The sequence below is a fragment of the Hippoglossus hippoglossus genome, chromosome 19 (assembly GCF_009819705.1).
Source record: "Hippoglossus hippoglossus isolate fHipHip1 chromosome 19, fHipHip1.pri, whole genome shotgun sequence".
NCBI classification, from domain to species: Eukaryota; Metazoa; Chordata; class Actinopteri; order Pleuronectiformes; family Pleuronectidae; genus Hippoglossus; species Hippoglossus hippoglossus.
Genome location: NC_047169.1, coordinates 10,585,385 through 10,596,396, shown reverse-complemented (window position 1 = coordinate 10,596,396; position 11,012 = coordinate 10,585,385). Strand labels below are relative to the sequence as shown.

Below are 11,012 nucleotides of genomic sequence, written 5' to 3'. Positions count from 1 at the left end.
AGAGGAGCTCCTGAGGTTGAGAACGAGTCAAAACAATGTGGAAGTTGCAAAAAAGTTCCGGCTGTTTATTCTTCCTCTGTTGCATCTGCCTGACCGAGTGTCGGGTGCTGAAGTTTGTCGTCGCTGTAAGTTTTTATTTTCCGCTTAATAACAATAATAATTTTGTATTATACTTTCCCATGAAATTGTCCCACACACGTTCACAAGATGCATCTGTTGAATGTGAGAATTTCGGTATAAACTCCTTTAGATTACACGAGCGGGACGCTACTGTACATGGCGGCTGATTCCACTGTACTCGGCTGCTGCTCGGTGAGCGGTATTACACTCACACGTTTATGTGACAAAGGATTACTTTGAGTCTAAACTCCGACAGTGTCGAGCGTATCTCACTCAGACACCACAGCTTAGTTCATAAACCTCTTTGCATATTTTTTTTTCTCTCGCACTGGAGTTCAGTGGTAGAAGGAAAAAAAGAAAGTGATTTGAAGGATTTAAGTGAAAATCACAAATGTGGAAAAAGTTGTTTTTCATCCTTTTAGGCTCCTTATCTGTTCCCTCCCATGTTGTACTTATGTGTTTTACACTTACTACTGACTTGTCTTATAAAACAGGATGACGACAGTTTACAACTCAAAGTACAACATGACTATTAACATTTACACTAGTGAGGGTTAAGTTTACCACTTAACATCTACTAGTGCAGAGATTCTCAATACTTCGACACCCTATTGTCAATAACCCAGAAAGATGTCCTTGAAATATAGGGACTCAAATAATTTTCATCATGTCACCCATATTATATAATCATGAGTTTAAAGAATGAATCTGGAAATTTTTCTCAGACCACCTGTCAGTGTCCTGCGGGCCCCCTGAGGTCCATGGACCCCCATTTTGGAACCACTAGTGGAACCTTATGGTTAATGAAATAAGACAATTTTAAAGAATTACTTCAGTAATTCGGCGACACACAAATTATAAGACTTACAAGTTGTAAGTCCTCAAAATTGTGTTGGTTCTCATGGAGAATTGTAGTTGAGTATTGATTTTAAACAATGTATTTTAAATTAGTTTCAGCTTGACTTTCTATACAACATTTGTTAGTAAGTAATAATAAGTAGCTGTGTGTTATATTTGTACTTTTGATTTTATGTAGCACAGATCAAAAGAAATATATAAAAAAACGACAAATAATACACAGTGTAGAAAAGCACTGGCTTATTTTAAAGCCTCTAACTAAAAATGTTAAAATTCCCTGAAATTAGAAAATACAAAATAAACATGCAGAAAATAATAGGACTACCCACTTTTTAATGAATGAGCAAATTGATTTATTAATTTTAAGGTTTGCTGTTAAAGCATTTGTGAATGTTACCGTTTTATTTTGTATTATCTGTGAAGTTTGGGCTGATTTCAGTGTAAAATCTTAGTTCCACTCCCAACGATTGTTTTTGGCATCAAAACAACAAGGATCTCTAACAGTGAACCGTGACTTTGTTGACTTCACTTTGTGCTCTGCTCTTTCCTTGAGCTTTCCAAGTCGCTGTGGCGCAAAAGCAGGAGTGAATCAGATGTGTCCGTAATCCGGTTTAATCAACCTGTGTGTAATGTCACTGCTCAGAAAGTGAGTCCTCAGTTTAATCACACTAACGGAGCCGCTCTCAGCGTTTGTGTCTCGGTGACATCACCGCTGTGACTCCGCGCCGTCTTAACTCACAGGCCGAGCTGCCCTGAGATCTCAGGGTTTCTATTTCTGACTTCTGTCCCAGGGTGTATTTCCTCCTTTAAGTACACAGTGTAATGGCTGACACAGCAGCGGGACATGTGCATCCAAAGTGACATCATGTGTTGTGAATTTTCAGGTGTTGCGCCACGGTGACCGCTCACCTATCGAGTCGTATCCCAGGGATCCACATGGGGCGGACGTGTGGGCTCAGGGCTTCGGACAACTGACTGAGGTACTGGGTGTTATTCTGTCTGTGTGTGTCATTAGTAATACTTTGGGCACAGGCCTTGAACCTGTCGGGTAACCTCCAGATGTAGGTGCATGTATGATGTCCCTGCTTTTTTCTTTTTTCTGAAGAAGGCCTAAAGCAGGGTGACACATGTCCAAGAGGTTTTCAGTATATAGTCTAAAAAATGTAAAATCTACCTACAAATTCAGCAAACACATATTGTGTGGTATATTCTTTGTTATTGTATATGTTGAACACATATCTCGTGAACTGTTTGTCTTAACAGCTTTACACTTGGCATGTTGTTTATGGCCTGGTGAGATTTGATGCGATTTGGATAGGCAACAACATTCATAGAATCACTTCCTGTTTAGCTGTTTGTATTTTTTTCCGTTTCGTTGCTGCAATGCTTTATATGGTGCCGCATTACAGAGCTTCCTTATTTTGAAGAGTTGAGAACTTGGGTCTGACGATTGTGTCGTTTCTTAACAGAAACGCCAACATGCAATATATGGGGAAAAAAACATCCGTTAAGTTAATAATCTTATCATATTTAAGAAAATGTAGATAAACCAGGTAGGATGAACGCAAAGTTCACTCTGCATCAAAGTCTATTTGTAAAAAGCTCTGCACAAAATGTCCAGCACACAAACAATAAGAAAGTAACTGTTCAAGGAAGACTTACTAATGACAAGGAATAATCTGGAAGTAGCTCCGGAGCATTAACACAAGAAAACGTCAAATAAAATGTGTCTTACAGAAAAAGGGAACTCACAGTGTAATTATGATCAAGGCAAACGTCCAAGGTCCTTTAGTGTTGAGCTGTTAGGTGGTGTCAGAAATCACAATAAATTTCACTTACCACGTTGCATTCTAAAATCAGTTTCTAATGAGTCCTGAGATGCAAGAAAAACGTCTCGCGCAGAGTTTTAATTAAACTCCTTCCTACTGTGACCCTGCTCCGCTCTCAGGCAATTAGGCCGTTTGCTGTGAATCAACGTATTATTTTGGGCTCTCGGATGCCCCACAGAAGGGGGTGAAATAACTTGTTTTGTGTAAATAACGTCGAGGCTGACTTCAAATCTGCCACGTCCTCGGCGAAAAGGTCAGATTTTTACCCCCCAATTGTTTTTTACTAACAACAAGGGCAATTTTCCTTTCAGCTGGGCATGAAACAACAGTTTGAGCTGGGCAGGTTTCTGAGGAGGCGCTATGGAGAATTTCTCAGCGAGGACTACGACAACAAAGAGGTGAGTGTGTTTCTGTTTGTGTACGCGTACTGTGGGATTATTTCATTTTTTTCTCTGCTTAGCTGAACTCCCCTGTGAGCCATGTGGGCTTCAGTGTCACCTAATCCTGTTGCCGTGCCGGGCCCCCTCGCCCCCAACATGTGAAATCAGGTTCATGTGTGGCCCCGGCGATAATCTGTGACGCCTGTAACCACGCTAGGTTAATGAGCATGACTCATATTGGTGGTATCACCGGCGTGGCCCTGGTAATGGGCTGTAACATGTTGGGGGGGGGGGTAATGTTGTTCCATGTGCAGTGCAGTTGGCAGCATGCATGTTGCTTCAGTGTGCCCCTGGGCTACATGCTCAGCACACTGTCATTACCAAGATATGATTTCCCCTTTCTTTTCCTGCCTGTTTTTTTTTCTCACTGTGTTCCCTTTTTTCACTCCCCCATCCCCCCTTCTATTTGCACCCATGCATTAATTTCTCCTCTCTCTCCCTCTCCCTCTCTTTTAAGTAACACACAATTACCACAAAAATAACAACTCTTCTCAGGACCTGTCATTGGCGATTTGTCGCCCAAACCTCAGTCAACTTGTAGCGTACATTTCCCCGCGCTGCCATGTCTGTTTTAATTTGACAAAAGCAAAAGGGGGGGAGGAATAAGCCTCCTCTGCATCACAGGGACATCCAACCTTATCAGCGTGATTTACTGTGTGCAAAAACCTGACACGGGGTGACAGAGAGATATAGACGAGCGAAGCCTGATGTCAGAAGAGATCACAGCGAAGACGGATGCTGTTCCCCCTCCTTCTCTCATCCATTTGGATCCTTTCTGACTCCCCTGCTTTCCATGCTCAGGGAATACCTCAGTTAACTTGGGATAAATGCAGCTCACTCATGATACACTTCAGCCTTGCTCCGTGCATTTATTAATCCGAAATAGCAACAGAATTATGTGCATTTCTGCTGTGCAAATGCAAATTCATTCCTTTTGAGTTTCCAAAATACATTTTCCTTTTTCTATAAAAAGCAAACGTGTCCTATTTGGAAGAACGCAGTGGAGCGAGGTATCTAGTATCAGCACATGCTTTCTATTTTAACACAATCTTTCCTCCATGCTTCACAGTTTTATGTCCGGAGCACTGACTACGACCGGACTCTGATGAGCGCCCAGGCCTGCCTCGCTGGAATGTTCCCCCCATCCAGACGCCCGCCTCCCATCGTGCCCCAGTTGCTCTGGCGGCCCATTCCAGTGCACACCATCCCCAGGGCTCAGGACAAGGTGCCGCTGCAGGGCCACATAAATATTTCCTTCCACCAAGCCGCAGCACAGAGCTGAACAAAAACCTGCACGGGTTCATTCGAGTCTGTCCTCACAGCTCCATGCTCACCTCAGCCATGTGACCCCTGCTGTTTTAAAGTGTGAAATGAACATATAATTGTGCCTCAGAAGAATTGCAGTACCTGCAGTTAAAATGCATTGATGTTGTGCTGTTGCTTTCGATCCCTCAAGCTGCTGAAGTCTCCGGGCAAAGACTGTCCAAGGTTCAGAGCGCTGATGACGGACACCTTTGAGAGTGAGCATTACCAGAGGTTCCTGAGGACTCACCAGGTGAGACAAAGCACAGAAAGGGACGCCTACCTCTAATCACACAGCTCTGCAGCTCGTCCCCCAGCATCTGCTCGGTGACGCGAACGCTCCACTCGCAGCACAGTTTGTGATAAAAGTCACTTTTCTATGAGTCATGTGCCTGTTAACCACCGAAGACTAGTTTGTAACTTGTTGTCTTATAGCGTCAGCATTATATAATCAAAGTTGCTGTGAATAATACTTTTCCTCCTCGGCCGCGTCTTTTGTTCCCTGCGTATTCATACCTCGATTTGTCAAATAACAAACACTGTGAAATGCGCATTTCTGTTAAAAAACGGTGAAATATAAACTTCACACACAGTAGCTGGTGCCAATGTTATCGGCACCTCCAGCGGACGTGTTAGTTATGCCGTAGACATCGCGTCCTCTCAGTGATTTTTCTCAGGCACGGTGACTCCAGTGCCTACAAAAAGCTGCACGGTGCAATTTCTCTCACATTCTCAGAGACACTAATTAACGGTTGGATTGAATTAGATTAAGAATTACGATGAAAAGGTTTTAATTAAACCGAGTCCCACGTGTGCTGCCCAATAAGGTGGGTGTTTGAGATCAGGACAGCAGGGTCTCCTGGATTGAATTTTCACACCCTCTGCTGGAGGCACAGCACCTGCAAGTCACATGCAACAACTGAAATGGTGCCATTTTTCATTGCGCCGTCAGTCCAGAGGTTAAACCCGCCATGACACCAGTAAACTATATTAATCCATCGAGTTAAGTGGCTTTTGTGCAACTTTGCATCCTCAACACAGAGCGAGAGATATTTTATTTGCGGACCTTCAAAAACAACCACAAAAATGTTTAATACTTCTCGTAAAAATGATAATTAGTGTCGTATTTCCTGGAGCTTTTTCATTCAGCGTGAAGATTTTAATGCCTTCTCTCTTCTCCTTCACCCTGCAGCACTTTGTGGAGGGACTCTCCAACCACACCGGCTACCCTGTGTCCAAACTGGTCGGCAAAAAGATATGGAGGGTCTACGACACTCTTAACTGTCAGGTGTGTGGATATTCTCTCTCGTTACGCTACCTGGGTTCTGCAGTTTACAAATGCCTCAATTATTGACACAAGCAGCAGCCGCGGAGCAGAGAGAGAGGAGAAGGAAAAAAGAGCTTCCTTCAGCACATCTGCAGAGGGACGGGGCGGCAGTAGGCGGTGTGGAGACATCATTTTTATACACCTAGTGAGACATGAATAGGACAACATATTGAAAGGATAATTAAAGCATTATGAGATGGGAGGATTCTAGGCCAGGTTGAATACACTCATTCAACACTTGCAAAAATGAGCATCTGTTATCTTCAGGACCAGCGCTAAAAATAGCCGGGATAATAGAAACCATGAAACGCTGCCTCTTTATTTTATTTTATTTTTTCATGTGTTGTGTAATGTGATTATTAGCATGATGCTGATGTTTCGTGCGTGTGTGTGTGTGTTTGCAGAGGGTCCATAACTTAACCCTCCCACGTTGGGCCACACAAGACGTCCTGGACACCCTGAAGAGAATCGCCTCCTTCGAGGTCATGTACAGCATCCTCAGCCACAAGAGGAAAGAGAAGGCCAGGCTCTCGGGAGGTGGGGCTTCGCATCAGTGGCGAAGAATGTGACAAAAATCTTATTAGAGCAGAAAAATGATCTGTATTGTTGTGACTGCTGGCGGAGCGGGGTCGTGTTTCCCAAAAGCATATTAGCACCTTTGCGCTGATGAAGAGGATGATTACAGATGCTCAATAAGGTCAAAGAGGATTGTGTTAGTGTGTGAAAATACTCAATTCACACTGTTGACTCTGTGTTAATGCACCAGGGGTTCTGCTGAATGCCATCCTGAGGAATTTCTCCCGTGCCGTCGAGCAAGGCAGCAGCCTGAAGTTCATTATGTACTCAGCTGTGAGTTGAGTGTTTGGACAGAGCCCACACACACATTTATAATCTATTGCACAAACTGTGTCTCCTCAGCTGCTCACTGCCGTGACGTCTTGTTTCTCATTCCAGCATGACTCCACACTCATCACCCTCCAGGCAGCGCTGGACGTGTATGACGGCCTTCTCCCGCCTTACGCTGCCTGTCAGCTCTTCGAGTTCTACCAGGAGTATGATGGGTAATGACTCTCCTTTATGACATCGCTCTTCTCTATGCATATTCAAGTGCGCTATCACACACCACAGTTTGAGTAACCGCATTCCGCTGCCGAGCCACAGCAAACCATTCGAGTGCAGTCGCTGTTTTTTCAATTCGATTAAAATCTGGCCAAAGCTCCAGGAAACATAATGGACATCAACACATTTACATAATGCTCACCATAATTGCACGTCATCTCATTCTATTCATCCTAATAATCCCCCTAGGTCCTATTCTCTGGAGCTGTATTACCGCAACGACTCCAGGCGGGAGCCCTACCCCAACGCCGTGCCGGGATGCAACGGGCTGAACCCCTGCCCTCTGTCCCTGTTCAGCGAGCTGGTGCGGGACGTGGTGGCGGAGGACTGGGAGGCTGAATGTGGGTTTCGGACAAAATGGTCCAGCACAGGTGAAGATTTTTTTGTATCACACCACAAACCTTGGCACTGTTAATTGCTTCAACCGCAACACCTCTATACCGTTATTTATCCGAGATCCAGTGTGGGGACTCGACAGGGGTTTTGGAGAATCCCCCAAATGTGCCATATCCACTTGTACTTAACCAGGATCGTTGTCTCTCACAGGTGTCATAACAGCTCTTGCAGTGGCTGTGGGTCTCCTGGCAGTGGCGCTGTTGTTCAGCATAGGAGTGGCAGTCCACAGGAGGAGAGCGCACTACTCTAGGGAGGTGTAATGCAACGTGCCAAAAATACAGAGAGGTGCTCGGGAGCTGTGGAAACAGCTCTAATAATAATGACGTGCCATGTATTTTGATAATTCACATGCTGACTGTGTGTGTTCATGAGCTCTTTTCCTCATGTGCGGACGACGAGAAGAATATGCATCATGTTCGTGGATTGTTAATGGAAATAATTTAACAGAGAAATGAAATGTTTTGAAAATAAACGATAATTTATAGCAGACATCACTACATTTTATTTGAATTATTATCACAGTGTGAACTCTACATAGTGACATTCACCGTTCATTCACTGTTTCACATTCGCTGCTGTTGGGTTTCTCACTTCTTCTCCTGTTCTACGAAAGCTGTGGAAATAACAGGACACAGGATGAATGAAATTAGACCTTTATGTAATTGTGGTCAGAATCAAGGTGACTTCTTAAGTTCATACTCATTAAATTCATATTCATTCTATAATATGATCAAAACTAAATATCGTTCAGCACAAACAGAGAGACTGATTTAGCAGACTCCTCCCAGTCTGCCCGTCTCCCACCCTTGCCGCCCTCTCTCCTCCCCCTCTGTTCTTTTCTTACCTTTGACGTCCAGTCTGCACTCCACCTCGTCCTTGCCCAGGTCATTGACAGCCATGCAGGAGTATTTGCCGCCGTCAAAGGCGCTTGGCTTGCGAATGTTCAGGGTCAGCACTCCTTGGTTGTTCTGCATCAAGTACTTGGGATCCCCGCCGATGATCATTTTGTTCTTCATCCAGACAATCTTAGGCTGGGACACAGAGAAGTCAAAATATAAACTTCTTGGATATGATAGAGCAGATTTTTTTTTCCTTGTGTCTGGCCGCTGCAAGAAAACACAAAAACAGGCGTCCTGCTGGGAATCTGGCCCCACATTTACCTTGGGGTAGCCTCTGACGGCGCAGCTGATGGCGGTGCTGTAACCGGCAACCACAGCTCTGTCGATTAAGGGCTGTGTGAACTTGGGCATACAGGCCATGTCCATCTCCTTGTAGGGGTTTCGTTTGATTTCCAGGCCTATGGAGAGGAGTGAGAGGGGGGGCAAACGCAGTCAACCCCAATAAATCGGAGCAGAGAGGAGGCTCATTTCACTTAACCTTTGTAGTGCTAGTGGAAAAATGCACCCACTACTGATGCACAAACTGCCCGCACCTGTCTTGGCGATGTTTGCCGTGTTCTTGCTGAAGCGCACCTCCTCGCTCTTGCCACAGAGGTTTTCACTGTAGACGCGGAACATGTATTCATTGCCCATGATCAGATCTGAGGCAGTGCAGCTTGGCCGTCTGTTGTGTTCATACACGGTGAACCATTCCTGGATCAAGAGGAGAAAAGTCAAATTATTATGTTAAAAAAAATGTAAATACCACAAATTGAGCTGGGAAAATGAGCCAAGTGTTGGTATCAAACACTGGCAGGAGGTTGATTGGATCCTTTAGCAGGAAACTGTAGGGGTGATCGAGGTTTGACACATCACCCCTTCTCCCTCTCTCACCTTGGTCTTCATGTCCGCCTTCTGGATGGTATATCCGGAGATCTCACAGTTGCCATTGTCCTTCGGGGGCTCCCACTCCAGCGCCGCATTGAAGCCCCAGACGTCCATCACCCTCACGTTTATTGGAGGCCCAGGCTTGTCTGTTTGAATCAAGCGTCAGTGACATACAGTATCTTAGTAAAAGATATTAATTTGACACAGTCCAAGATGTAGGCTACTCGCGATGAGAATTAGCGCGGGATCCTGACAACATTACCAACAATCCGGATGAGGATGGAGGCCCTGTCCTCCAGGTTCTCAATCTGTAGAACCAGCTCATATGTTCCAGAGTGCTCTCTCTCTGCTGAGCGGATGAACAGGATGGTGTCCACGTTTGAGTTACGCACGCTGACCATCTTGTCGTCCACGGGTTGACCATCTTTGTACCAGGTCGCGATGGGACGTGGTTTACCCTACGAGACAGAGGCGTGATCCTTCGTCATGTGACATTTACTAAAATGACTGACGGCACACCACACATAAACAACTGCTTCGTTTTCTGGTGATAGGTGAAAATGAAAATTACATTTCGAGGTAAAATGGACAAAGAAAATACAGTCATTGCATCTCATTAAAGTGAGATGGGTTGTGAAGAAGACAAATTGATCACATATGGTTAAGGTCACCGTTAATGTCTTAAACTTAACAACATTCACAGCAACATTAGAAAGCACTGTAGAAAACAACCTGTAACAAGAAACAGGTGCTTCGAACATTTGTTTTAGTTTCTCATGAATTATGGTTATTTATACCTCTGCCAAGGAGGTTATGCTTTCACCTCTGTTTGTTAGTTAGCAGGAATAAACAACTGAATGGCTTTCCATGGATGTGGTACAGGTCAGGGTAGAACCCATTTGGTGCGGTCATCAATTTTAATTTTTTATATCTTTTAACACTGAAAGACCTTCTTACCGTTTTCCCAGGAAAAACTCATAAATCTTGATTTTGAATAATCTGGCACAGGGTAATGATATCTGTGAGTGTGTGAAATTTGGTGCAGCTTGGTTAAATTTAATGGGAGTGTTGGGCCTTGGTGGAGGTATACACTCTACTGAAGGCCATTCTATTTTTACTATATATTTTAGTATGATCTCCAGGGTATAACCCCGCCTTTTGCCCAATGTCAGCTGGTATTGGATCCAGCTCACCTGCGACCCTCAAAGTACGGCAGTACAGATAATGAATGGATGGATGGATGGATATTTCAGTACGCGTTAACGCAGCCTATCTCACCTGGAAGGGGATGGTCAGGTTGAGCTTTTCTCCTACTTTTCTGATGTACTTTGTTCTTAGTTCACGAGGAAGGCGGATCTTTGGATGTTCTAAAGCAGAAACAGACATTAAAACAGGAGACAATGTCATTATACATAAAGATGATACATAAAGCACAAGCCCGTAACAAATGCTGCAAAAGTCAATCAAAATGTTATAAAATATAATAATATGAGGTGAAATAAACTCGACTGACTCACCAACGATCTCGTGGATGGTGACAGGCTGCTGCAGTGTAGCAGGGGCACTGCGTCCAGCGATGTTTACAGCCCACACCCTGAAGTTGATCTTCTCTCCCATGGGGAGGCCACGCACCACGTATCCCTGTCTCTCACAAAGTTCCTTGTTGGCCACCACCCACTCAGTGTCTGAAATCCAACAGAACAACATGCGGTAAATCACAGTGAGTGGGATTTGAATCTTAATACTTTTTTTCTTTGTTATCATATATAATCTGCCCTTTTAGACGTACAATATATGCTCTGGTTATTAAGTGAAGGTCCTTAAATCATAATTTAATTGGAGGATGTTTTTAAAT

At 44.2% G+C, this 11,012-nt stretch overlaps 2 protein-coding genes across 13 annotated transcripts in view; one reads left to right on the top strand and one right to left on the bottom strand.

The window, feature by feature from the left end:
* Positions 1 to 7,878, top strand: part of LOC117753346 (testicular acid phosphatase homolog) — a 9,149-nt gene extending 1,271 nt beyond the window's left edge. Inside the window, exons 2-12 of one of the 2 annotated variants that reach the window (XM_034571405.1) lie at positions 1 to 125; positions 1,863 to 1,958; positions 3,119 to 3,205; positions 4,317 to 4,472; positions 4,704 to 4,802; positions 5,742 to 5,837; positions 6,281 to 6,413; positions 6,643 to 6,725; positions 6,831 to 6,937; positions 7,185 to 7,366; positions 7,542 to 7,878. The exon at positions 1 to 125 is cut by the window's left edge and continues 1 nt beyond it. In XM_034571405.1, coding sequence (XP_034427296.1) covers positions 36 to 125; positions 1,863 to 1,958; positions 3,119 to 3,205; positions 4,317 to 4,472; positions 4,704 to 4,802; positions 5,742 to 5,837; positions 6,281 to 6,413; positions 6,643 to 6,725; positions 6,831 to 6,937; positions 7,185 to 7,366; positions 7,542 to 7,651 — 1,239 coding nt within the window. In that variant the 5' untranslated portion in view covers positions 1 to 35 and the 3' untranslated portion in view covers positions 7,652 to 7,878. The remainder of the gene's footprint in view (positions 126 to 1,862; positions 1,959 to 3,118; positions 3,206 to 4,316; positions 4,473 to 4,703; positions 4,803 to 5,741; positions 5,838 to 6,280; positions 6,414 to 6,642; positions 6,726 to 6,830; positions 6,938 to 7,184; positions 7,367 to 7,541) is intronic. The other variant, XM_034571404.1, reaches the window with a different exon arrangement.
* Positions 7,849 to 11,012, bottom strand: part of mybpc2b (myosin binding protein Cb) — a 24,913-nt gene continuing 21,749 nt past the window's right edge. For 10 of the 11 annotated variants that reach the window (XM_034571392.1, XM_034571396.1, XM_034571397.1 and 7 more), the window contains 8 exons: positions 10,675 to 10,842; positions 10,436 to 10,524; positions 9,420 to 9,615; positions 9,164 to 9,303; positions 8,824 to 8,983; positions 8,552 to 8,688; positions 8,236 to 8,422; positions 7,870 to 8,004 (listed from right to left, as the gene is read on the bottom strand). In XM_034571392.1, coding sequence (XP_034427283.1) covers positions 7,979 to 8,004; positions 8,236 to 8,422; positions 8,552 to 8,688; positions 8,824 to 8,983; positions 9,164 to 9,303; positions 9,420 to 9,615; positions 10,436 to 10,524; positions 10,675 to 10,842 — 1,103 coding nt within the window. In that variant the 3' untranslated portion in view covers positions 7,870 to 7,978. Of the gene's footprint in view, positions 8,005 to 8,235; positions 8,423 to 8,551; positions 8,689 to 8,823; positions 8,984 to 9,163; positions 9,304 to 9,419; positions 9,616 to 10,435; positions 10,525 to 10,674; positions 10,843 to 11,012 lie in introns of all 11 variants that reach the window. The other variant, XM_034571393.1, reaches the window with a different exon arrangement.